Raw genomic sequence first — 27,901 nt, 5'->3', positions numbered from 1 at the left:
GGAAATCTTGAGCGTTTCACATTTCAAATCTGTGCTGTAATTGCTTCCCTTCGGTATGACCATCTTGGCCCTCATTTCCAGGAGTGCAGCGTTCTGTGTCCCTACTGAAATGTCAGGACTTCAGAGATACTTACTTTCTGAAGACCCAGCACTTGGTTTTGAAAGAGCACAATTAACTTAATAGCTCTTCCAGTACTTAGGTAGGATTGCAAGTAAGGCAGTAATGTTTCTACTCTATATCCTCTATCTTAAAAATTAAGGTGGATAAAGTGAAATATCTATGGGTTAAAAAAGCACAGGATGTTATTCTTAAAGTTGTATTTTGTCTGTGTGTATATAAATATATATATATAATGCCATATATATATACACATTTATACATTTTATATCTATATAAAATGCCATCACTGGTTAGACAGTTTTCCAGGAGTTTCAAAGTAATTTGAAGTTGGGGAGAGCTGTGTTATGCTGCAGAAGAATTTATTAATTATGAGGAACAAATCAGCACTTAATTTAAAAGTTGCCATCAAGAATTCATTTCATAAAGAACAGAAGTGTTGTCCTGCTTGTCTTGCAAGTGGGAATGAGACTGAAGAGCACTGTCTGGGATTAATCAGGTGGGAACGAAAAGATAAATCATTACAGAGACAAACTGGATTTTAGAGAGACCAGACTTTGCAGTGTGCCCTTATTTGGTTGCAGGGTCCCGATTCATCCATGGATGTCCCAAAATGACAGTCTCACTCTACTGTGCTGGCAGAGGTCTGAAAATGAGTGTCTGCATACTTTAGGTTTTACTCTAAGGTCTGTGCCTACTGCCACTGTAGTGCAGCAGTTTCTTTGGATAGCTGCACAGAAGACCCTGTCTGCCTGTAATCCTGAGATCAAAGGAAGGGCCAGGCTTTTCTGAAGAATAATGTGAGGCATCAGGATGCCAATTTGAAACATTGCAGCTTGTAATTTTTTATTTGCATTCTGTGCAGACCCACAGCACTTCTCATTTCCACTAAGCCAAGCGCCAACTTTTAATGCTTCCCCATTATGGAGGGAGTGTTTCCAACTATCAACTCCTCAACAATCATTAATTCCGTAAATGCAAACACTGGGATGGGGAGAAAAATACCACAACTTTGGAGGGAATGGCTTTTCAAATAAGCTGTGTGATGGATGACAGCTGGAGGATTTTAAATGCAGTTAGCTTGATATATTTTGTGACTTTTATAGAAATGGCTTAAGAAGTAGAACCTTGAAATTGGTTCAGTTTAGGCTTTTCTTAGCAGTTGTCTTCAGTCCCTAAAATATAAGAGACCAGAACACAAAAGTTCCTGTGGTCCCATGTGATACTGCATCGTTCCATGGTGTTGATTCTCAACCTGTCATTGCAAACGCATAAAGCAAGATCAGCTTCTACGCTGGAAAAACACGCATCCAGGGGGAGGGAGAGATTGGCAGGATCTCAAAGGCTATGAAGCCAAGGATCAGTTCGGATAAAACCCAAATGTTCAGTTCCTTATCTGAACTACAGTGTGGACGTGTCCCAGCAGATTCTCCCAGCACAATCACATACTCCAGCAGTGAGGTTCCCAATATGAGGCTTTGTAAATTACCTCTACTTTCTTCCTGCCTTTCATTCCAATACTTCCTCTTTTTCTCCTCTCTTCTGATCCTTTTTAAAAAACCCATTGGCTTAATTTCTTGCAACGTTTTCATCTCCTGAAAGAGAAGCCGCTCTTGCTCTGGGTAGAGGAGTGAGAGAAGCTGTGATCAGTCAAGAACTGCTTGTCTCCTCCCTGGTCTGTTTTCATTTTACAGCAGCAGACGTGCCAGAACATTTCTTCCCTTTCACGGGCCTTGGGACTTTAGCAGGGATATAAATGTTCATTTTCCCCCAGGAGTGGACTCTTTTAGACAGATCAGTTTTCTCACTTTTTGCAAGGAGGCAGGTTTCACAGGTGGATGCACAACAGCTAGCTGAGATGGAAGCCCAAGTTGTGCCCAAGATATTCTTTGTCACAGTGAGAGGTCAGACTTCAATAAAGCCTCACCTGTACCTAGGGCCATGTTGGGCCACTTAAGGCAGCTCAAAGTAATCAGTAGAGACCTGCGTGCAAGGTAGCTTTCTGCGGGCATAGATCTGTTGAAGGTGGGTGCTCTGCTCCCTGCTGTAGACCTTTTATTAATGAAGGCATCAGGGATGAAGGTAGTTTGTTGCCAAAAAGCGTATGGTGATAAAAACTGTGTTGACCTGCCCTTCTGCTGCAGTAAGATAGTGTCACTTCTCAGTCTGCACTAGGTCTGGTTGGCTGCAAACAAATACCTGGTTTTGGCTGCTCCTCATCATCGCATCTGCAAGGGGTACTTCCCTTACCTAAGTACAAGAAGCTCTTTGCATGTTTTTCCTTCCTTCACTCTGGGGGACATTTGTTTAAAACAAAACCAATCCCTAATATGTTACACATTTGGTGGAGAGGATTGCTGATGGATGACTACGTCTGGGGACTGGAGGCTCATGGCAGAGAAGCTTAGCAAAGGAGGAGCATCCTGTATTATTCAGCACAAAAACACGTTGCCATGCTTTTAATCAGGGTCAGTGGCTGCAATTTTGGTTGCGATGTATCATGGCAATCTTGAAGGATGTAAAGATGCTGGAACAAACTGGCCCGAAAGAGGTGGTAATGTCTTTCAAAGAACTGTTACGTGGTCACTTCTCCACCTGGCTGGATAAAGAGCTATTTTCTGTCCAGTCAGAGATCAAAAGAAGGATATAGTCTAGCATGTGAGTGTGTGTGTGTGCATGTATATGTGCGTTCTGATATCCAGAAGCAGCAAAAAGTGAATAAAAGTTCACAGTCTTAGAGAAGTGAGTGCAATTCCACCCTACAAAGGGCAGTTCCCATGTGTTACTTGAAGTACTTTCTTCTACCCTCTTCATTGCCTCAGACTTCTTTGATTCCAAGTCATCCCCTGTCTGGTTTCTCTGGAAATCTGCTTTTTCCAGATATTTCTGGGTCTGGCAAGGAGCCCCTTTCCCCTGAGAAGGACTCTGTGCTCTGCTGAAGGGGATCAGCTGGGCAGCATTTTCACTCCTGGTACTTACAGTGATGCAGGAGGAGGTACTGCAGGAGATCCTGGCTTGCACTGTCCAAGACTGGGGTTCTGGCTCCTGAACCCAGAGCATCCCAGCTGGACATTTGATCCCCAGCTTGGCTGCAGAAGGAATGACCTGCAGGGTTGCTGACCTAGCCCACATCAAGGGGCCTTCCTTCATCTGGACGAAGAGGAATATCTCGTGTGTCCCCGTGGTACCAAGATCCTCCAGAAGCATTGCCCGCAAGACAGGGCATTTTTCTGCAGCCACTGGGGTATCTGAAAGCCCTCCCATGATCATTAGTCCTTTGTCCCCTTGCCCAGTAGGCTGCCAAGCTCCTGGCTGAAATTTGGAAGAGAAGCATTTAGTCATCTTGAGGAGTGGTTTCTTTTTATCATAGAATAAACCAGGTTGGAAGAGACCTTCAAGATCATCAAGTCTGACCTTTACCACAGCACTGCCAAGTCCACCACTAAACCATGTCACTGAGGGCCTCATCTGCACAGTGTTTGAACTCTTCCCGGGACTGTGGTCCCACCACTTCCTTGGGAAGCTGGTTCCAATGCCTGACCACCCTTTTGGTGAAGAAATTTTTCTTGCCTCTTCTCATATTGACATAAGCCCCAGAGACCCCCCAGGCTCTGATGGCACCATAAGAAGCATTACAGTCACGTGTTTGCAGTCAGTGTTGTTGGGGGGATGCTGGAGGACAGAGCTGGGCAGCAGGGTTTGCATGTCAACCCCGCTGGTGCAATCAGAGAGCCCCCCCTTATGTTCCACTCCAGTTCAGTTGGAGATAGCAGCATCGCTGCTGGTCAAGACAGAGCTGGTGAGAGTAGGAGACAGCACAACCAGTGCTTGTTCCTGTGCACAGATCCCCTTTAATCACTTGCTCATACACCTCAGAAGCATTTCAGAGTTACGGCTGGCATGCAGAGGTGGAATTTGTATCAATAACTGCTGGCCTTGAGGCACATGTGAGAGTTGTGCATCAGTGCCAACAGAGGCGATCACCCAAGCGCTTAGGGTGTATACTTTGCCTCTGGTTTGAGGAGGAAAATCCTGTGGGGGAAAGGAAAAATAAATACTAGCAATAAGGTTATGAAAATGGGAAAACATTAATCAAAAGGAGAGCAAATTATGCAGCTTAATGCATTCAAATTGGGGTGACCAGATAACCTCTATCCCAGCAATGAGAAAGCTGCCTCACAAAATCAGAGGGTCAAAGGGAAATATTTTTAACAAAGCCCACAATGGTGACTTGACTCTAAGGATTAATAATAGTAATGCCCAACATTTGAAAAAAATGGAAAACAAAGGGAGGAAAATTCCAGGCTGTTAGTGCAAGGCTTTTGAATGTTTTTTCCAGCAAAGACTGATTAAAGGCATGTTGTTGAAGGAAAAATGGAGTAAAATGTGACACAGATTTGCTAAAGATAGCTCTTGCCAGACTAATCTAATAACTTTCTCATAAAATGACTGATTTTCTACCAAAGTAAAATTCAGTAGATACGATCTATTTGGATGTGACTGAACAATTTGATGCATTCCATGCAAGGAGTTGACTGGAACAGGTTGCCCAGAGAGGTGGTGGCTGCACTATCACTGGAGACGTTCAAGGCCAGGCTGGATGTTGTTCTGGGCATCCTGATCTAGATGAAGGTGTCCATGCTCATTGCAGTGGGGTTGGACTAGATGGCCTTTGAAGGTCCCTTCCAACCAGAACATTCTGTGATTTTAAGACAGAGAAGATGTGGGTTAGTAAAGGAATTGGAAAGTGAGCAGGGATTGGATTCAAGAGATGTGGCAAGGGCTGGGTTGCTGTGATAGGGTTACAGAGATCTTCAGCTTTCACTCACTTTTAAGAGTTGGTCTGTTTTAATTTTCAGAAAGGGTTTTGGCACAAATCTTAGCAGTGTGCTTATGAAGTTAAAATTTGCTGATGCCACAATGTTAAGAGGCATTGTCCTGACAGAGGAAGTTTGGGAAATCATCCAGGAAAAAGTGGATGACCTTGAGGACTGGGACACAAAAGATGGGATGAAATGCAGTTTTCCACAAATGGAAGACAAACATTTGGAGATTAATTAGAATAATACATACTGCAGTGTATATGTAACTTACACACTATTTACGCAGTATAGTATATACTTATATATATATAGAGAGCTGAGTATTGGAAAGGTGGTGGTAAAGACTGTAAAGCAGTATTTCATCTCAGAATGATTGTAAACCACAAAAGTGGATTTTTCCTTAGCCTTGGAAAAAGCAAATGCACTTCAAAGATGTATGGGGAGAGGTATTTCCAGTAGAAGCAGGAAAATATTGGTGCCTCTGTACATGAAAGTGGTAGGAAGTGATGTGGAATCTCAAATCCTGTGCTTGGGTCAAGCAAATATTCACATTGGAGCAGGTAGAGAGAAATAGGCTGGGGTGATTGAGTTTTGACAAAATGGTCTCATGAAGGAAGACTAGAAGAAAAAGGCTGACTCAGCAGGGCTAAGTAGGTGCTGAGGAAGCATGTGACTCTTCTCCAGAAATACATCAGGGGTAAACACCACAGAAGGAAAAATACACTATTTAAAGGGCAGCATGGACACAGGAATATGTGAATATTAACAGATCATGTGTAAATTAAAACTGAAATTGCAGAGGGATCCAAGCCTTGTTGCAGTATAGGTCTGCATTTATTAACTCTCCAGTCTCACGTGCTCCCGCAGCCGCTGCCTCGTCACAGCCTCACCCAGGGCTCTGAGTTGCATTTACAGCTCCGATCCAGGAAGATCTCTGGGCAAAGACAGGATCTGAGTGCCTTTGAAAATGTGTCTTTAATTGAAAATCAGTTCTCATTTCCAATTAGCCTTGGCCTGATAATACCTAAGTCTGCTTTTCTGTCTGGGACCATCCCTCTTAATGAAGGTTCTCTAGGAAAATAAGATTACCAGCCTCAATGTTGAAGCCTCGATAATTGAAGCTTATTTAACATGAGGGCATCCTTGGCTCATTTTAAAGTGTTTTCTTAAGACTGTGGAAAAGGAAAAATACAGCAACATAAAGGGAAGATCTGTTATTTTGTTCTTTTAGAGCAGTCTATACCATTTGCCGTGTCATCTTAATACTGTACCACACATACGCAATTCTAACTTGAAAGAGGAAGAGTTGCATTTAATGTTTTATTTATGGAAATCCTGTGCTTGTACTAGAGCATGAAAATGTAAATAGAAATTTGAAGGCAGAAAAATATTTCCACTGCTCTTTGCTCTCTCTTAAAATGCGTGGGGTAAGGGGCTGAATTTCTGGACAGGGAGAGTGAGTAGAAAGTTGCTAAGAAAGTCTGCTATTTCATTAGATACAGCCACTTTTAAGTAGGGACAGTTGGTGTTTGCCTGGCTCCTTGAATGTCCTTCCACAAATTTTCACTAATCCTTTAACACCAGCCATGGCTATTGCTGTAATTAGACACAAAAATGCCAAACCAGTGAGTGGTAGCAAGCAAGCTACTTGACAAAATCCAGCAGTCCCTTAAGGCAGATGGTGCCAGTGGATGAAGGAGATTTTATTACTTAAAAGGTAGAGTACGGGTTTCCTGAGGTGAATCTCAACCTCTCCTGCCAAGTTCCTGCTTGAAGACAACAGCAATAAAAAGAAATTATTAAGGGGAGGACCTTGTCCTTATGTTCTCCTTCACTTTTAGGGCAGAACAAACTTGCATTTTTACAGGCTTTAGGATCCAGCTTTCTTGGGCTTTTCTCATTGTGAGCAAGTTCATTAGTGTTTCATATGTTCTGTCTCTATACACATTCCTGAATATAATAATCAGGATACAGAGAACATCTCATCTTCCACTCATTAGTGAAGACTTGTGCTACCTATTTATACGAAAGACAAATCTGTACCCAAATTTTCCTGTGACATAGTGGCTGTGTTCATAACCTGAAATCAGATTCAATTTTGAACATGGTTTCTGGCCTGTGTACATGGGATGTAATATTAAGAGCTCTGAAATACATATTTAGGTCTTGATTTGATAGTCACATCACTTTTTAAATTAATTTTCCAGTATCAATAGCCAATTTATTTTCAGGAGTTTGACAAGAATAAGAGGTTGGCTAATAAATAGCAGGAGTACTTCTATTTTTTTGTCTTAATTTGGCACCTGATTAAAGTAAATGGAAGCATTTTATGTCTGCATTGGAAGGTAGTGCTCTTCATCACTTTGTTCAACATGTTTGGGCTTAATGTTTCCCTCTCTCCAGAACTGAATATGCAAATAATTGTCTCAGTATAGTATTTACATTGCAGTCCCGTTAATATCAGCATTATAGACCCTTTTAAAGCACCATATTGGAAAAAAAGAGTGCTCACAAATTTAAATCTAATCATCTGCCGCTCCTGCTATTGCCTTTTGTGCCTGTAGTCTCACTGAAGAGCCGCAGGCAAGGAGCAGGACCCTTTTGTGCTACAGGCTGTGCATACCCAGATCAAAACTGTGATCTCTGACCCCAAGAAGTTCAGCATTGCAAATGCATGTATATTGCTGGCTAAAATATGACTCTTTCCAGACTTCAAACCAGCTGAACTATAATTTCTGACTTAAGACCTCATTCAGATTTAGGACAGACACAGGCTGAATAAACTCCATAGAGCTAAAAAGATGGACTTCATTAATAGATTATCATTCTCTTAATTGAAAGGGCTGGCAATCAAGTCCCAGGTGGACAAACAAGACTTCGGTGCTTGGCTATCAGGAGGATGATCTGTTCATTTCAGTGGAAGGAAATGATTATCCTGCCCCTCATCACAGTCTGCACCCCATTTCTTTTAAATCAGTTATTAGCATGCTATAGCTTAGAACACGATTAAGATGTTCGTCTTTTTTGGTAACATTTACAGAGCATTGCCTTTTCTTTCTTTTTTTTTAATTGTCCACTACTGATTACAGCCATAATCCACCCCAAAGAACAAATAATTAAAAAGCTATGCAATAAGAGAACTGCTGTGTCTACCAGTTACGATAGAAGGACTTTGCCTTTGAATCATCCATTTTCCCAAATGTATTCAATCCACGACTAACTCATTAAAGGTCCGCACAGATTCTTAGCCAGTCTAAATTAAAATGAAAAAAACCCCTAAAACTAAAACCAAAAAGCCAAAACCAATCCAACAAAATCAAACTCTTGCACTTAAACTGTTGCTATAGAAGTGCTGCATTGTGTTTTCACAATGTGAGTTTGGGAAAAGATAAAAATAATTTGCTGTACTGCTAGGATCCATTATAAAGGAAGATTATCTTTGACTCCTTTCAGAGGATTGAGTATTTCAGAGTATGACAGAGTGTCATCATGGTCACCATGCAGCATTTGACAGTGACCGTTTGCAAATAATTAATGTTACCATGGCATTCCCCATATAAAGCCATAGTAAAGTTAATTATGTGCAGTGGCAGCACTAATGATCTTGAAGATGACTGCCGTAGAAGCAGTATCTGTGAGGAATTGAAAGTGGACTCAGAGAAAATTGTTTTGCATTGTAAGTTGAAAAATACGGCCACAGCTTTGCTACAAATATAAAATCAGGAACAATTTCGCCAGTTTCTAATTTTCCTTTTATTTACAAAGGCAATTGTTTGCTTGATGCAAGGTGGGGAGGGGCCGTTTAGGGAGTTTACAGGCTGTGTGATTGAATCCCTGAATTAGAAGGGGGTTTGCTGTTGAGCACGAGGACCGTGATCAGTGTATGTTATTAATTCAGGTATACTACTTCTCAGTTGTGGGAGTGGGAGCATGTGTACAGGATGGTGGTGCCAAGGAGCCTGACGAGCCTCACGGGTTGCTCTGGAAAACCAGAGTGAGCTCAGTCTTTTGAGATAAGATAACCAGCCTCAAAGGATGCCTGTCAGTCCTATCTTTGCCACTGTATCACCTCTGGCAACCTCAGAGTTAGCCTCACCCAGCCAGCATCTGGGATGGTAATGTCCTGCCATCCTGAGACTCTCTCAGGGGAGAAGACAGGGAGAAGAACATTGGCAGCTCATAGTCTTCTGTTCCTCCTTCCTGTCAGCTTTCCCTGCCCCTTTGATGAAAAACACCTTTTATGCAGCATGAGGTCTTGGGGAAAGGATGACCCATGTTAATGCTGACAGCGGCAGAATCTGGCAACCAACCAAGGTGGCCTTGGAGGGGACACTGCACCGTCAGGCTGGTGTCAGCCTCCTGTGTGCTTGGAAAGATCACAAAGGCTTTTTGGCAAAAGGGCTGTGAACCGGCTCTGCAGCTGGGGAGGTTTCCAGCTCTGTGCTTACACTGGCTTCCCTTGCTTTGCAGGCACAGTTTCCTAACTCTAAAAAGTGACCCTACATATTTAGCTGACTTCACTGTTCCTTGTCAACCTTATTTTTCAAGCTTCTTCATGTCTCTTTCTCACCTCTTCCTAGCTTGTCAGTATATTTGTTGCAGTCCAAATATAAGAAGTCTTGAGTGAATCAAGCCTGGGTGCCTATTCCCTTCCTTCTTTTGTATCTTGCATCCTTTAACATTTGTGATTCTGGATAGTGTCTTTGATGGAGCAGCATCCCCTTATACAGTGTACTATGGAGCAGAGGCCCTCTGTTCCTTTTGGGATCAACATTATGTAGTTAATGGTATGAAAGAGGACTTAAAACAAATGCAGTGTTGTGGTGGCTTAGGGTTGGTTTTTTATGGATTTGGGGGGCTGGGTTTTTTGATTTTTCGGTTTTCATTTTGCAGTGGCACTGCTCAGTCTGTCTGCTGTACTGTCTTCCCAGTTGGCTTTTTCCAGTGTTAAAAGTGATGCTGTGTTCTCCTATTCTGTACTTGTAGTTCCTGATCATTTTTGATCTATCTCTATGCTGCTTTTAATCTGTACATGTTAAATCTCTTTTTCCTTAACTCATTCATCTCTCTGTCTTTTCGAGACGTTATGCTTTCTCTTCTGTTCCTTTCCCTTGCGTCATCCTCTTGTTTTATTAAACTTCTCAGTTTGATCACTATCCATTTTATTAGTCAACAGGTGACAGTGTTGGCACCGGCAATGATCATGTCAAATTTTGCCGTATAGTTTCCTTTTCTTTGTCCCATAAATCAGGGCTGTAGCTCACTCATGACAGTTCCTTTGTGGGGTATAAAAAGGCAGTGGGGCACTGGAAGCTGCACTAAGTTGTAGTTTATTGCTTTGTGGTATTTGGTCTAGGTGACATTTCATTAGTATTAGTGCTGGCATCCTAGCAGCTGTTCAACCCAGGTGTTCTGTTGCATCCATGTTACTATTGCAGAGTTTGTACATCTGTAGCATCCTGGAGCCCTTGGACCAAAACACACCCCCTCACTGATTGAGGAGTACTGATCTGCTGGTACCCAGTATCAGCAGTAATTAATGAGTCCCCTTCCTTGGCTATAGTATGCAGGTGGGCTGATAGGTTTTTAGGGGACCAGAGACAACTCATGGTTGAATTACTTAAGGAGAACTATGTAATTTCTGAACTTATGCCAGAGTAGTGATCTGGGCAGCCCATATAGGATGAGTGAGATTGGTCCTTGTTCCTCCTTCCTCCCTTGTGTGGGCGTGCAACCCAGGTCAAAATCTGGCTTCTTTTAAAGAGGAGATCATCAACTATCATTTTGCATGTACCGAGCTCGGCTTGACGTCAGTGAAAGCTCTGTCTCTTTCTGCCAGCTCTGAGTTTGACCCATTTTACTCAGAGCGTATGTTATATACCTCGGTACAAATGATGAAGCAGTGACTTCACATAGGCAGTGATTCATAGTAGCAGACACCTCTGCAGTCCTCAGAGGATGTCTGGATCTTTCCATAGCTGCATCTTGCTGGGAAGCCACCTTGTTTTCATCCCAGAGTCATCTGGAAATGGCCAGCTACAGCTGGGAGGGCTAGACTCTCTGTCTGTCCACCCAAAACCCCTACCACCTAACTTCTGAGCATGCTTTATCTTCGCCATACGTGTAAGGAGGGCACAGATGATCTCTGGCATCACATGCTATGGGGGTAACAAGTACCAAATGTTGCTCTAGCTCTTGTGTCAGAAATGTGCCATACGGTGTGAATGTGTTAAGCCGCAATTGGTCCCTTGGATCTTGGTGTTGTTGAGCTCAGCCCTGCAAGTCTGTGCTGGTTTTGCTTTTTCCTTAAACCCACTCAGAACCTACTCCAGAAACCTTGTTGTGCATTGCTTTCTTCATCTCTGTTGTAGGCATATTACTGCTGCAAAATTTGTTATTGCTGTTACGGTGTTTTCTTTGTGAGTGAGTGCTGTGTATTAATCTTGCAGCATACTGTTGTGATGAAGCACCATCCTTGTTCCCCTGAGTAACAATAGTCCAAGCACACCTTGTCTGCATTCTTAGGACAACTTTTTAGCAGTCTAAAGGCAAACTGAGCACATAGAATTAACATCATCATGTGTCTGTTGTCTTGCAGACTTGCTGTGGCCCAGCACAGCAGAGAGCAGGCTTGAGCTCAGATGCCAGTTTCAGTACTAAGTCCTGCAGAAGCTTTGATCAAAATACTTCGTATTTTCCATCTCCCTTTCCTTCCTCTGATGAAAGAGGAAAAGTGGTAGCTATTACTACATACCACTGCTTCTACATAAACAGCATATGTGTTCCATACTGCTGTTAAATATTAAGCAGTGTTATATATTTTATAAAGCTCTGATAAAGTACTTTGAAGAAAAAATCTAAATTACAATGATGTGCTGTTTATGTTTTTCTTTTCGTTTGCTGCATTTTTTTACATATGAAACAGAAAACAAATATTTGATGTATTTTTGTTTCTCTCACTTGTGATCTTTATTTTGTTTTCCATTCGTAAGTAGCCCCTTGTTTTCTGACCTAGCATTTTTGGACAGTGAAAGTGATGTTTTTCTAAACAGTTCTTTGTCTAAGTTCACACCAAAACCACTGGATTTGGACTCCAACCTCTGCCCCAGACACTCCTCAGCATGAAAGAAAAGCAAATCTGTCTTCTAATAAGATGAAGCCAAGCTGGATAAACATCAGATTTGAATTTCTGAGATTCACATCTTGGCTAAATAACTCTAAGCCCTTCTTCCATTTGAAATTGATGTCTTGAGAGTTTACCGTTTGGAAATCTTTTGCATAAGACCTTAATAGAGTGACATCTCATGTGTTAGACACAGCCAGCAGGGATTTGTGGTGCTTTGCCAACATTACCTGGCCCAATTGCCTTCTCCTTGATCGCATGATACGCTGACCTACAGGATATCATGGCCAGGGTAATTGGACCAGATGACCTCCAGAGGTCCTTTCCAACCTCAGCCAGTCTGGGATTCTGCACATTGTACTTTCTGTGCTAATAAAATCCTTGAAACTGCTTGAAGTGACATTATTGTCTCTTTGTTGTATTTTCAATGATTATACACCCATTTGATGTAAGTTCAAAGCTTATTGAAGCTGCTGAAACTTTTTCAGGGATCAGGGAGACTGGATCTTTCTGCCATGCAGAAAGAAAACGTGCAGTGAGAATTGGCTGTGCATTGCTTAAACAGGGAAACAGAATCAAGTGAAAGCTGTGCCTTTTTTCCCCATTTTTTTATAAAAACTGTAACTTGTCCCATGAAATATAGACCAAGGGCAATCTCCATTAGCTTGCATTAGCATTTCCCATTCATCGCTTCTCTGGAACATACAGGTCAAAGGAGAATGAATGTGTGCATGACCTACATCCTTCATACATAGGGCAAAGTATTATTTTCCTGGGGACAGTGAGGTCTGTCCTTTGACTGTCCTCTGAGGGAGTTTATTTCTCACATCCACAGAATCGACGACTGTTTTTGTGCATCTCGGAAACTGGATGCAGTTGCCACTGAAGCGAAGTTCAAGCAGGACCTGGGTTTCCGGATGCTCAACTGTGGCCGAACAGATCTGGTTAAACAAGCCATATCCTTGCTGGGGCCGGATGGGATTAACAGCATGAGTGAACAGGTAATGAGATAGAAATTTAAAGAACCAACTTTGAAATGCAAGAGTTTTGTCTGCTTATCACACAAAATGAGCCCCAGCTTTCACCTAAACATAGACAGGACCTTAGTGCTTTCTCTGCATTACTTTGCACTGAGTTAAAGCACTGCCAGGTGAACATCTACATTAAGTTGGATAGTTTTGAATTGCATTGATGTTTCAGTGGTACTGAGGTAACTCAGCATGAAGGCAGATGCATCCCCTGAAATCTTAACAGTGAACTGAACCATGTGAAGCCAGAGGATCCCAAGAGAGCTTAGTGTTGATCTGAATACTTAAAGCTGCTTCAGGGCCATGAACAGTGGTTTAGGGCAGGGCTTTTGAGGTGAACATCCTTCCACTGAACACTGCCCTTGGGTCTGCAGTGCATTTCATGTGCACCACCGAACCCCCAGCAGGAAACAATTAATTGCTGGCAGTCTTTAACTGAGCTCAGCCCAGTTTGAACTGACCTTCCAGATGTGATAAAGTGTCTCTGTTGCTCATCGCAGCCAACATACACCAATTTACAAAGCCCATATTTTTCTGGAGTTGCTCCTCCATTGAGGCGGTGGTTGTGGCTAGGGATAAGCTTGCCTCTGCAGCTGCCTACCAACAGCAGTCTGTTGGACTGTGATACTCACTGGGGTGTTTCCCCCTTCCCAGAGGGAAGTGATGGCCATGGATACTACTGTTCCCTTTTGAAACAGAGCCCCCTGAATTTTCTGATGCCCCTGATGGAAGTGTCACTGCGTATTCCTATAGCTGTGAGCATCTTCTTTGGCAGGAGGCAGGTGGCTGCTGCCCCCTGAGGTGGTTGCTTGGGTCAGGAGCTGGAGTCTTAGTAGGTTTAGGTCTTCTGAAATGAAAGCTGCTACAGGAATGTGAGTTATGTTGCTGTTCAATAGCTTTAGTCTGAGTCAATATTATGGATTTGTTCAAGAAAAGCTTTAGAAAAGGGAAGTATCCACCAAAAAAAAACCCACCCAAAACCCAAACCAGACTGTTCATTCCAAAGTTCATACGTTATACTTTTAAAAATTATTATTACTTTAAGTTAGTCTGAACCTGGAAACTTTTCACACCATATTTCCTCTTTCCTCCAGACGGAAACCTGGGAACACTCTGGCTTGATTCATCAAAGTACCTAATCATATGCTTAACACTGAACACATGCTTGCATCCTGTTTGAGTGAAAGTTAAGCTTGTGCTTAAACATCTCACATCTTGTAGGATCTCACATCTTGCAGAACAGAGCCCTAAGTGATACAAGGGTAAAAGAGAAAGGGTGATTTTTTTATTTTGCCAAAAGCCAAATGCTATTGTGTTGATTGTACAGGTAGCTGCTGCCTTGTGTGTGCATTGAACACTAATGATGGGCTCATTAAAAATCCATTCCTCCCACATGCAAAGAGAGTGGGGCTGAATGATGCTGTAGCAGAAGGCTGAGCTGCAGAGCAAGGCTGGGGATGCTGGCAGAGGCAGATGCAGCAGGGATAGCAGTGCAAGGGAAAGGGAGGTTAGAAACCTCATTAACTCCTTAAAACCCTGACACTGCAGCATGACACTCTGGGCCCCTTTTAAGTCCTTCAGTTTCATCAGGGCCAAAATACCCCCCTGTGGTCCCCAGGCAGACCTTTTGCCCTGAGTATTACTGCGGGGCGCTTTGCCATGGCTTTCCATGTGCTGCATCTTGCCGGGGGGGGACCCAGCACAGGGCTTTCAAATACTTCTCTTCAGATCTGATTAGACCCCTTATGCTAAACACTTGATTTAATTATGCGGTGATGCCACTTAGAGAAATTGAAAAAACAACTGAAGGAGCGTGTATTTAATTTTAAGCTGCCATCCCATCCCCATGTTTCAAGGCCCAAACACTATTTTTTGTAATTCTCATGGTTCCTGTAGCATTTCTTGACTGCCAAAGGAAACGTTTTGCCACTGACTATAGCTGAAGGAGTTTCAAATTCTCTTTGCAAGTAACTTGAAGTCACTAAAGAACTCTCCTTGCCTGGGGTGAGCTTGTTTCCTCTAATAATGGCATGAGACCCTAAACGCCTGTTCCCTTATTCTGTGCCTCCGTAAGTAGACGGCAGATTTGATCCTATGAAATGCTCAGTCTGTTGCAGGGGGCATGAAATACCTTACAAGGACAAACCTTAATTTACATTTTCTCTAGAAGAGCAGCCCTTCCATACATAAGCACCCACAACCTTTATCTCTGAATGCAATCAGAAAAATGAGGTAGTTCAGCAAAAGCGTGGTGCTGGTCTCTTGCTAAGAAGACCTCTGTGTTGTGGTGCTGTGTCTGGCCATGCTGGGCACCTCCAGTTTCTCTGGAAAACACTTAATGGCAGCACTCAGGTTGAGCAGCAGACAGGCTATCATCAGAAAGCAAATTTACCAGGAGAGCTCAAGGTAGGCTATAAAGATGCATCAGAGGTAGCTGCGTGCTGTGGTAGATCTGCTGCAAAACAACTGGTGGCTGTTGATTAACACCCCCTGACTGTATTTAATAAGCAGCTTTTTCTGTTATAATTTACAGTAGATTTAATGATTTTTTTTTCTCATGGTTTTCTCTGGACTCATTACCACAGCCACAGTAATACTTACCTTAAGGGAGAAATGTTGATGAGCCGTAGCAGGTATTTCAGATTAATACAAATTGCATTGTGTTGGTTCTGTAGCAAAGGGTCACTTAATCTGCTTTTTCTCCAAACAGGGCCATGTTTTCCTGGAACCCACAAGTTGCAACAATGCTGTCTGGCATTTCAGTTAAAATTAAGTCTTTGTTTGCTAGGGAGTGCTATACGAAGCCTTTACATTTCTACCTCCTTAAGCATATTCACTCTGAAAAGCTGTGCCCAAATTCAACCTACCTTAAGAGGAGCTTGGGATGTTTCTAAAGGGTCTTTTGGTAATTAAGAAGTTATATTTTATGAAACTGTTATTATAGAAAACTGAATAGAATTATTGTCTTTTTAAATACCAGTGGAAATTTGGTTGCTTTGATAAAAACATTTCTTTGCTGGGGCCCCAAAGACACAGATGTTCAGTTTATTATACAAAGATAGAGGTGAGGCAGACAAGCCCTAGTTTCACTCACCATGTTGAGGATGCTGAGAATAATGTGAAAAAGAAAAACCCAACCCAAAGCCAGTCAACATGACAACAAAAAATGGAGATTTTACAAAAATGGTTACCATGGTCTGAGGGGCATGTCTGTAATAGAGGTAATGGCTTTTGTTAAATGCGTACTGTTAGTCTTGATTATATATATTTAAATAATTGTTTTAAAAAATCAAACAGAGTTTTGTGTTAAAATTGTCAATTCCTTTGTTTTTTAACTCCAACAAATGACTAGGGCATGACTCCACTGATGTATGCTTGTGTCAGGGGTGATGAGGCTATGGTGCAGATGCTGCTAGATGCTGGAGCAGATCTGAATGCTGAGGTGAGGACTTTTGTTGGTTGTATCTTTGTTCTGTTATTTGTTTACATCTTAAACTACCCCCTGAAACCATACTGGAGGGAAAATCCCAAGAATTAAAAAGAAACGTGTCTTACCCTGGACAGCACCACTTGAAATGAATAGTGAAATCAAACTGCATTAGATTAACATTGGGATTCACTGCACAGAAGGGGTCAAGTCATCGTACATATCCCACAGGTAATATTGATTTAGTTGTGTTTGTGCACTGGAAATGAATGCAGGCGTTAGCACTAGCACGGAGCACGGCTCTAATGATATTGGAAGGACTCCCTGAATGTCAGCTGAATAAAAATGAAGAGGGTAAAAGAAATACCCATCTGATAATCTGCCAAAGCTTGAGCATTTCTGCACATTGGGATGTTCCAGCTAAGCATCCCCAGCACACAAGCACAATGTAGGTCCCACTGCTTTGACAAAGTGCCTCAGGCTACAAACTGTTGGATGAGGAGTTTGAAGCTTTCAGAATATCAGCGTCTCTGACGAATGCACATCACAAACTTACACAATCTGTCCACTTACACAATCTGTTGACTGTGGTCCAGCTCTGCGCAGTGCAGGTATGTACATTTTTAAAGAGCCATTTGAATATCCGCAGAAGAATTATTTATTTGTTAATGACTCCAGTTTCAATTTGTTGAGGTCATGAGTAAATTAAGCTGTCTGCTTCACTTATCTGTGTTCCATCTGTTCTGTTTGGACTTGAATGAGCTGATAAATTGTAGTCACTGCTTTCAGCCAGACGTTTTGCACTTCTGAAAAATCTAATTTAAAAGTAGAAATGGATGTCACCTGTAAGAGACTGATAGTCATTACTATCTGATTGCTGTTTGGTGGCTTATGTGAAATCAGCTGATGATTTCAGTTCCCGAAATTCAAGCATACCACCCTCAAGAGCTGGCAGTAACTGAAAACTTGAATCCCTGTTAGAACTCTCGATAGGCACACCAGATACTGCATGGGCCTGGAGACTGATCTCTCCTTTAACCCTGTCTGTGGCTCAGAGGTGAGTGGCATTATTTGGTTCCTAGGACAAGTTTCCATTAGGAGCAGTTCTCCCAATTGCTCCAGTAATCTTCCAGACTTCAATCAAATGCAAATTTAAACAGTTTTGTCTTCCTGAATCTGCTGACATCTGAGAGAACAGCTCCAGTGACGAATGTGAACCTCCCTGATTCATTTCTGTAGAGTGTTTGCTCTGAAATCAAATGAAAACACTTTGGGACAAGAACTGTGAATAATTATGGTGTGCAATTATAAGACGATTTGTGCACACCACAACCAACTGTGCAAATTGGGCAATTATGGGGGAAAAAAAGGCAAATCAACCACGAACAAAAATAAATACTCTGTCAGGTGCCTGCATCATTTTCCCCTTTCACTTTGCAAATCAGTGATATATATATATGTTTCCAAAAGTAGCCTCAAATGCTGGGTGCCTCCCTTTCTGATTGCCCATCTTTAGCAAAAAATGGACTCATTTCCAGATGTGCTGAGATGCTGCAGTTTGCTCTGGAGTCAGTGGGACCTGTAGCTGCTCAGCAAATCTCAGTGGAGGCCTTAAAAGCCTGGTCAACAACAGGTCTTTTGCAAACACCCTGTCAACTGGAAGGAGCTCTGACCCCAAAAAAGGAGCAAAGGAGTTAAAATGACTTCATTTTCTTTGCCGCTTTCCATGGGCTGCCCCGAACAGTGGTGGGAATCAGTGCTTGAGGAGGAGCTGGAATACATTTGCTAAACCCTGATCCTGCCCATCCTCACCCTCTGCTGCTCTTGCTCCCCAGGCTAAACCCCAAGGCTCGAGCTGCTCAGTCTTCTTCCTTCTGAACAAACCCAGACCTAAAGAAGCCTTTCTCAGAGGCCAGCACTCTTTTGTTGCACTTTGAGCTTTCTCTTTGGCACATCTCTGCGATAACACCCAGGTGCTGGTGCAGATCTGCTGCTCTGGCAAAATGCAGGATCTGCATGGGCTATTCAGATTTTGCCCTCATCCCTCTCCTTGGGGCTGAGGGCCTGGTCGTGTGCTTCTAGCAAAACACTGCATGTGGCGCTTGGAAATGTGAGCTGCTAACGCAACCGAGCATTTAATAACTGCTCCTGCTCCCCTACGTGGATAAACGTGCTTCAGACATCGTGGTGAAAGCATAGCTGGCTGATGAAACAGAGATGGTGCATCTTTTACTCTGATTTTAGTCCTCCTCTGAAGATGAATAATAAGGTGTTGAATTTTAGTGTCACACTCCATCTGAGTGTACAGCCTTGGACTGCAGACATTCATTAGATTTTACCATCACTGTGGACCTCATCAATATTAATACCCCCATCTTTAAGACAGGGAAACTGAAGCAAAGAGTGGTTATTTGTCTTCCCCAATGTCTACATTAGATGCATCAGGCACTAAGGCATAGAAAATGGAAGGAGCAGTTTGAAAAATACCATTTCGTTTTCCAAGGATGTAGTTTGCATCTCTTTTATGTGTCTCCACTCCGCTCTTTTAACTCAGACGGGAGAAGGCAGTAAAAGGAGTTTTCTTAAAACTTTCCTGAAGTGCCACTCTGCCCCATCACTTCTCAGGTGTCTTTTTTCCTCTGGTAACAGAGGAGGTTCCCAGAAGCACGCCTGTGAACTCTAGGGTAGGGCTTGTGATGTGTCTTTTATGACGGCAGTGACAAAGTGATAATGATTTACGTGGAAAGAATTTCTTTGGGCCTGGAGCAATCCCAAGACCCAGGGCTGTTGATACGTGGCCTGGACAAGTCAGTGGGAGCGGTCCTTAGCTGTAAGTGTCCTGATCCATCCCTGCTTCCCCAGTGTGTGCTGTTGTAACCAGCTGTGGATGTTTTTGACCTTGTGCAAAAGAATCCGGTGGCCAGTGGTTTAGATGGAGCTACAGTAGTTGGTAAAAAGACTTCATTTGGTATGAACTCTATTCAAGCTGTCAAATCAGCACAGATTTAATACTGAGAAAATTTCTGCAGGAAAAAAACGAAGCCAATAATTTTATAAAGCACCTTTCCCAGGTTTTCTTTCTCACTCCCTCACATGCCTGGCTTTCAGGCAGGTTGAATTTTATTACGTATAGCTCTTTAAAAAAAAAATAACTTTAATTTGTTTGTAGGTTGTCAGTACTGCTCATAAATACCCATCCGTCCACCCTGAGACCCGCCATTGGACAGCTCTGACATTTGCTGTGTTGCATGGACATATTCCTGTAGTTCAGGTATTATTGTATTTCCCTACCTGCATCTCATTCTTTTGTTTCTCCTTTTCAGTTCTAATTACATCCATCTCAAACCAGTATCCTTTTGTCATACTTATATTGGTTACTTCTGCTTCTTCCAGAGTGTACTGATATATAATAGACCTATTATATAGCAAATACAGTGTTCAAACCTTAACCAATATGAGGTTTAAACGGACAATTTTAAAGCAAAGTTGCACCAAAAAAAGTCTGACAACTCCTTGTGCTCCTTCCTGACCACTTGTTTTATATGTTTGTTTATTCATTCATTACACTTTCTTACACTATAATGTTCTAGCAAATACCAAACAGCTGCCTTGGTGGGGAAGAGGTCGACACCAGCCCTTGTGCTGTTCCAAATGGGGAGAATCACTCGCTCTCCTTACCCCATTGAGGTGTCACATGGGATATGCTGGTTCTGTGCTTTGGCATCTTGAAAGTTGAGAAGGTTTATTCTTCAAAACAGCTTGTCTATGGCACACTTAATGAAGCACCAAAACTGTGAAGGTCTCAAGACAGAAATGGCCAAGACAGGGCTGGAGCACAGGCTCCGTCCTGCTCAACTTGCCAGCTTTTGTTTTCTGCATTGTTGTTATGTATGTGCAAGTGTCCCTGATGGAGATCACAACTTTTGGACTGATTGCTGCAATTGGTTCTTAAGAATTGCCTTTCTTTTGGCCATGACTATATATAAAGATGGAGGAAATTGAAATCTGATCGATTTTAGGATGGTGCTGGGCTTCTAGAAGACCATGAAGGAAGGATTCCTGCTGGGTTAATTTTCAGTACTTTCATCTTCTATGCATCACTTCCTAACACTGACCTTACCCCATTTCCCATTCAGAAACACTGGGTTACACTTTTTTGGCTCTGAAGTTGGACACTACTGCTCCTGGTGTCCAGCAGCGTAAACTGAGCGAAAAAAGGAATGAATTTGCCTGTGTGAAACAATGGGCAGAATTTGCATGTCACTTGTCTCCATCATATCTGGTTTGCAGATAACAAGAAGCATTAGACTCTCATTCGTCCCTGTTCATGAATTCTGAAGACTGTGATACCCCCAGTTGCTCTAAACAGTGAATTTTCTTTCTAGCTGTTGCTGGATGCTGGAGCAAAAGTAGAAGGTTCCTTGGAGCATGGAGAAGAAAACTACTCTGAAACTCCTTTACAGTTGGCAGCAGCTGCTGGTAAGGACTTTCTCCTCCCACTGTAATAAATTCTTCAGTCAGAATCTGTGATTTAGATGAATAAACACTGGACTGTGAAAGAAGTAAAACTGACTCTCTTGACTTGCAGGAAATTTTGAACTGGTCAGTTTGCTGTTGGAGCGAGGAGCTGACCCCATGATAGGAACAATGTACAGGAACGGCATTTCCATGACTCCACAAGGTGACATGAACTCTTTCAGTCAGGCTGCTGCACATGGACACAGGTAGAGTGGGAACAAGTCTAGTGGCATCCTTCAAGTGCTTATTTTTTGCCTGGACATCCGGTTTGAGCAGATGGGTGCAAGTTCTGCATGAACAATTGAACATGCCACCAACTGAGCAGAGATGTAAGGCTTTTTGGTAGCATGTGATTTTAACCAGTTGGTAGTACAAGCTGCTTTTTGCTATCTGATTGAAACAAAAGAGGGAGGGCAGTCCTCATGCTGTGTCGCAATGCAATGGTTGTTAAATGGCAGCTGATGTGATGACTGAAAGGAATGCCAAGAGCATTCCTTCTGAATTTCTTGATATGTTTCTCAGGTTTGAGCGAATCATGTCTGTACTGCTGCAGCCCTAATTTTTGTTGAATACAGTTTCTGCATCTCTGTTTACCGTAAAGTCCTGTATGTCTTAATGTTGTATGTATGCTGTAAACCTAAAAAAAAAGGCAATGAAACGAGCACCTGGCATGCATGATCTTGCAACACTCAGGAGTTGACTGCAGTGTTAACGGATTAGTATTATGATCTTCACGTTCCTACTTTTCTGATTGTAGCCATCCAGAGGAACATAGATACAGGTTAGAGACAGTACCTACCGTCTGTTTGCTTAGAGATGAGCTGCCAGTCTAACAACTTGCTAATGGCATGTCAGGGTGGGTTTGCACAACATTGCCCATTTGGAGCCTGTGGGGGATCCCTGGGACAGAGAGGACAGTTTGGTTACTGGAGTCTCAACACTCAGCTGGTATGAGTGGGAGCCATGTGCCGGAGGAGGACCTGGGGCTCTCCTCGGCTTGGCTGCCAGCTGTGAATGTCTCAGGCCCTGGCTCTTACGTTCCTGTGTGTACAGTGCTCACACACACTCCCTCCTCCTTCCCTTTCTGCCCTAAATTTGTCTGGGACATGCCATGCTTTGCTGCCTCCCCGTGATGGGGACTGAGCAACTGAAGGGAGGACATTGGAGTACGAGCAAAGTGGGATGGGGCCCAGCCTGGTTTCTTTTCTCACAGCTGCAAAACCAAGTGACTCTGTTGAGACTGATGAGGTTAAACTGGTACAAACCTAAGGGCACCAAGTCTCTGAGTTTGGGCTTTGCTATTTGATGGCACTTTACCTTGCAGAGTGGTCTCAGATGTGCTCGAACCTGCCCTGACTGGCCTTGTTCAATGTCTAGTTGCTCCAGCTTTCCCAGACCGCTTTGTGTGTTAATCGAGTGGTGGTGCTTTCAGTAGCTCCAGGCAGCTCCTTTCTCAAGTGGCCTCCATGGTGGAAGTCCTGAGATCTTGTCCAGAGACACCTCAGCCTTCCCTGACTGTGGGAAGAAGTCTTGAGTCACATTTAGCTCATGGGTCTCTGTTCCCATGAGATGATGCCACTTGTGCAACATCTGTATGGTTCCTGTCACAACAGCAGACATGGCCCAGGCAGTGCAGGTGGGCTAGCAGGAGCTGTGCTTGTCTCTAGTCTGCTCTCAGCTGATTCTGCCATTAATTGGAGTAATATCCCGGATAGGTGTTCTAACTTGCCATGTTGCAGCAAGTATGCTGGGCACTACAAAAGCTTAGCCACTGACTCTGCTCTCCGGCCTTCTCCTTCCCTCTCTCCTGTCTGTCATGCTGTGATTGACAGGAACGTCTTTCGCAAGCTGCTTGCTCAGCCAGAGAAGGAGAAGAGCGATATTCTGTCACTGGAGGAGATCCTGGCTGAGGGGACGGACTTACCCGACTCAGCAGCAGCTCCGCTCTGTGCCAGCCGCAACAGCAAGGCCAAGCTGAAAGCCCTGAAGGAGGCCATGTACCACAGCGCTGAGCACGGCTACGTGGATGTGACCATTGACATACGGAGCATAGGTCAGTCCCAGCACCCTCTCCCCTCTCCCTCCGGGAAAGGATCACTGAAAGAAATGCATTTGTCAATGGACTGTTGCTTAAACCAAGCAGGGTTTCACCTTTCTCAGCTCTTGTGGAAGCAGGTGATGGGGGATTTGGCAGGTACGCAGCCCATTTCAGCTCTACAGCATGCCCCATTCAGGGGCTACTGGCACATTTCTGCAGGACAGAGTGATTTCTACTAGCAGCCATCTTCACTGCTGCATGGCAGAGCATTAGATAAGGCTCTGAGGCAGTGTTTGGCTCAGTGGTTGGGCCATCTCTGACAGCTCCTCTTTCATACTCTGCTGTAAGGCAGTCCACCATTAAAACATCTTTATTTTCTGGGATTTGTGAGCTTCTGAGGGTATGGGCAGGGAACTGCCTTCTTCTTGTGACAACTCTGCCAAAGCAGGGCTTGAACACCATACCAGCCTGCTGGGAATTGTTTCTGCCCGTGGGGAGGGTGGTTGGATAGCATGGAGGGGAATTGATCTGGACTGTGTATTTCCCATTGCCATTGATCTGCATTCGGAGAGACCCAAGTGCCTGGCATGCCTCTGCCTGGTGCGGTGCTCCAGCTCCGGGGATGTGTGGTGTGGGGCAGTCTGAGGAGTGGCTCACAGAGTGGGCTAAGCAGGCAAACCCTGGTGATGAACAGGAGGAGAGCAACAGGGCTGCTCTCCAGGCACTGGGCATTCGCTGAAATGGAAGGAAAAACCTTTTGCAGCCAAACAAGAGGCTTGCGTTTCCTCCCGCTTCGTTCTGCAAGAGCAGAAACTAGGTCACATCCAGCCTAATGCCTGCAGAGGTACATTAGCTCCATGTGCTTTCTTGCTCACTGTATGGGAGCAGTTCCCTTTAAGTTCCTGGAGAGTGGTTCTGCCACAACAAACTACTTGAAAAGGCTGATCTGCTGAACTCGCCCAGTGCTGTTTAGGGAAAATAGTAATGATCAGGAGAGGACATGGAGTAGCACTAAAGAAAGTTTTAATCTGGAGACCACCAGTCTGAATCCAGGTGGGTAGTGGCCAAAATTGGGGTTTTTTTACCATTTAATGGCTCTCCAGGGCTGCATTTGAACAAATGAGCTAGTGTAAATCTGGTTTCCAAAAGGCTTTCGCATCACAGAGCACCACAGCAATTACCACAAATTGGCAGTCTCAGCAGAGAAGCTGAAAGCTAGATGAGCAGAGAGACCACAGTCTTCTAGCATTTGGAGGAAAGCCTCTGTGTAATGTCCTGATAACCACCAGCCTTTTCAACCAGGGAAAAAATAGGAATATGATTTCTAGGGTTATTTGGCAGCTTTTACTTAACATCTTAGCATAAGTAAAGGTAAAAAAGCAGAAGGGCACTTTCTTCTCCAAAGCTGGGAACGAGCTTTGTCCTCTGTCCATAGGTGTTCCCTGGACACTGCACACATGGCTGGAGTCCTTGCGCACATCCTTCCAGCAGCACAGACGACCCCTCATCCAGTGTCTGCTAAAGGAATTCAAGTCCATCCAGGAAGAAGAGTACACAGAGGAGCTCATCACACAAGGGTTGCCTCTGATGTTTGAGATACTTAAAGCCAGCAAGGTAGGATAAGTTATGAGTTTTAAAGAAATCGGCTTCATTTCCATCCATTGCAACTTTGGTTTTGCACGGCTGTCCCAAAGGTTCTTTAGACTGTCTAGAATTCTTATTATTATTTGTATTATATATCTCAGGGTTTTTTCACAGTGGAAGCATGGGTTAAAAACAAGCTAATCATATCTCCTGCTAGAGCAGCTTAATACTGATGCTAACAATAAGCTGGAGAGACAACAGAAGCTGATGCGTAGTGGCGAAATTAACATCAAATGGGTCACTGCAGTATGGCAAGAGATGTTGATAACCAAACCAACCAAAGAGTAACTTTACCCAGCTTGTTTTACAGGACCGTACAACAAAGCTAATATTCATGTTTGCTTTGGATTTGTTTAACCTCACACGTGACTTTCCCTTCCCTTCATGTGGGATTTGGACTCTTAAACATGTGGGGTGACTGGTCTCTACAAGCACAGAACAGGATGGGGTTTTCTAATCTTTTGTGTGTTTGTACTTGCAGCCTTCCCAGATTTATTCTTAGCTGACATTTTCTTAGCCAGACAAATCAGACTAACAAAACCTTCTGAGGGAGGTACCACTGGGTATGAAGTATAACATCAAAGGGGATGATCATGGGTTGGGCAAGGAGAGGAAAATGTCTTACCTGGTGAAGGATGGACGCTTCCTTTTAAAACTTGTTGTAAGCATAATTCTCTTCACTACTGGTCCCCTGATAATCAGCTGCTCCCAAGGAATGCCCAGTCAACTTTACTGCTGCCAGAAAATCAGTTTAGTGAGGAAAAGCATCAAAAGGGTTTGATTGCTGTTCTTTTTCTCATGCATCGTGTTGCTATGGTTTTCTAATTGTTGAACTGGGAAATAAATAACATTTCTCACCCAACTCTGCATCTAACAGCAAAGAGCAAATAATTTTTAGCATCTGCAGCAATAGCCTAAATAATGTGAAAAGGGGAGATGTTCTGGTCTAAGCACTCAATATTAAAAGATTCCAGACTTAATATAGCTAGTAAAAGCCTACATGGATTTATTTCTTGTATCTTGCTGCAAAAGAGGGCTTGGACTACAGTCTGAGCAAATCCTCAGCATTTGTTCCAGCAATTGTTCTGATATTTGCTCCCACGAGTCTTCCCTTTGGGATTAGTTTGTATTGGATGGGTATTTATGGAGAATGTTTGAGACAGCTTTTAGGAAATCATTCCAAATCCTAGGATTTGTAGGTTCCTTGTTCTGAACTCACTTGTGTTAATGTTTGGTCATGCAGGAACTACCAGCAAGGTGCTGTTTGGTTTGAAAGTTGATATAAAATTAATCATATTGAAAACTTACTGGAGATTCAGTTTAAGCCTTGTTGTCTGGGTTGAGGGGTGTCATTAACTGCTCTTCTCCTGGGTGGCTGAAGCCAAGGCCAGTGATCACTATTAGAATAAGTGACTTACAGGATAAAGCATTTGGGACATGTTAGACTGTGTCTACTGAGTCTGTTTTAAGACACCTGGAAACAAATAAGACTGCTACCTTCTGCTCTGGGTTCACTTAAAACTTAAAATGTGGCAGAGTGAAAGAACTGAAGTACCAAAAAAACCCCTACATGACAAAGAAGAAATCTGTGCTGATCTTTATTCCTGCCGTTGGGCCTTAGGGGAGCTGCCTTTCTTCACTCTTCATGAGCATGCATATTCACAAACACACACACACTACTTCATATTCTTAGAAAAATAATTAATCATTCTGGGACACTGTAAGGGTTTACAAATTGTCTGCAAATGGCATGAATTATTGCGGTGGTCTTGTCCAAATGGCCTCTCACAAAGCTCTCCCAGACAGAAATGAGGACAGATTCCATGTAAACCCTTTGGAAGAAATCAAAATAGATTCATTTATAGGAGAATGAGCCAATAAAATTTCTCCCTGGTCACTCTGTAGAAAGAAGCTGAGATTCAATGCATCTTCTGTTCCCCTTCTCTTGAAGGGCTGAGAGCAGAGACTGTTCTTTATGTATACTCACAGACTGGAAATCTCCTTTAAGAGGTGCAGAAGGGCTGTAACTGTGGTTCACATCCCTCTTTTTCAACAGCAAACTGTAAAGCCCTGCCTTTTGTGGAGCTGTGGGGAGAGCAGCTGGATTTGCCCACATGGCCATCCTTTTCCCTGTGGGCTGGGAACTCCAAGAGAGATTACAACTCTTGCTAAACATCTCAGTCTTGGCTTAGTACCCTCCCTTAATGAGTTTTTCAGGGCAAAAAATATAAAATAAGCAACTAGGAAGCACAAAACCACTTTGCATTTCTTGGTTGATGTAAACCAAGATGTCCCATTTGCTACATATTGTGATGCTCAGTATATTTTAATAGCATGGCAACTTGCACCTAATAGAATTGGCATTTTGCGTTCCTGGAAATTGTTCCAACTATCCCATATTCTCAGAACAATTTGCAAATATTAATGAGTTGAGACACTGAGGAAGATCTTACCTCCCTCTGCCAACAGGGAAACTGAGGTAATTAAACAGGCATATTCTTAGTGTCTCATAAAGTGACAGTCCTGGCTTCAGAAGCTGTGTTGAACTGGGTAAGCCAGAGTAGGAAGCACACCTTCTGCCCCACCTTTTGCTTTGTGCTGTCAGATAAAATGTTCTTGTACGTCCAGATGGGAGAGTTTATATGGGAGCCCTGCACCAGCTAGCGCTGATGCTGGTGTCCTGCAGGGTGGCACTTTGTTCCCATTTATGTGCTGGAACACTGACAGTGGAAATAAAAGTAAAATTAGGAGAAGTCCTGATGCTGGAACACAGAACAGCAATAAAAATTGGCAAATCAGGCGAAAGTGGATGAGCTGAAGGCCATAGTTTCATTGTTTCTTTTCAAGCTGTGAAATAAGCAGGGAAGAACAGTGAATAGATGCACATTGGTTGTTCACTGCTGCACTAAAGCCCTGGAGGAAGACTTCCAAAAGCACAAATGAAGGTTCAATACCCAGCTCCTGGTGGCTTCCAGTGGGACAGTGTGCTTTCATTTCCTTTCATGCCTTTAAATGTCTTTATTAGCTGCACCTTTGAGAATTGGGTGGAGAGCAGAGAAGCGGCAATATTTCCATGCTGGTGAGGCAGAGCTGCAAGAACAGGCAGAGAATTGCTCTGCACTTGCTTCCTCCATGGTCCCTGCTGTTGTGCAGTGAGCTTGGGTCTTTACTAAACCAAAGAC

General features: G+C 43.2%; 1 protein-coding gene across 3 annotated transcripts in view; it reads left to right on the top strand.

The window, feature by feature from the left end:
• The window catches only part of ABTB3 (ankyrin repeat and BTB domain containing 3), a 172,589-nt gene that overhangs the window by 126,659 nt on the left and 18,029 nt on the right, over positions 1 to 27,901 (top strand). The window contains exons 5-12 of one of the 3 annotated variants that reach the window (XM_061371817.1): positions 12,900 to 13,065; positions 16,445 to 16,534; positions 19,689 to 19,790; positions 20,905 to 20,998; positions 21,108 to 21,243; positions 21,795 to 21,818; positions 22,870 to 23,090; positions 24,511 to 24,689. In XM_061371817.1, the coding sequence (XP_061227801.1) occupies positions 12,900 to 13,065; positions 16,445 to 16,534; positions 19,689 to 19,790; positions 20,905 to 20,998; positions 21,108 to 21,243; positions 21,795 to 21,818; positions 22,870 to 23,090; positions 24,511 to 24,689 (1,012 nt within the window). The remainder of the gene's footprint in view (positions 1 to 12,899; positions 13,066 to 16,444; positions 16,535 to 19,688; positions 19,791 to 20,904; positions 20,999 to 21,107; positions 21,244 to 21,794; positions 21,819 to 22,869; positions 23,091 to 24,510; positions 24,690 to 27,901) is intronic. The other 2 variants (XM_061371819.1, XM_061371818.1) reach the window with 2 other exon arrangements.

The sequence above is a fragment of the Neopsephotus bourkii genome, unplaced genomic scaffold (assembly GCF_033783945.1).
Source record: "Neopsephotus bourkii isolate Nb327-2 ecotype Australia unplaced genomic scaffold, CSIRO-AGI_Nbou_v1 NB_1589, whole genome shotgun sequence".
In the NCBI taxonomy this organism is placed as follows: Eukaryota; Metazoa; Chordata; class Aves; order Psittaciformes; family Psittacidae; genus Neopsephotus; species Neopsephotus bourkii.
The sequence above is the reverse complement of the archived record's forward strand: the minus strand, read 5'-3'. Positions and strand labels throughout refer to the sequence as shown.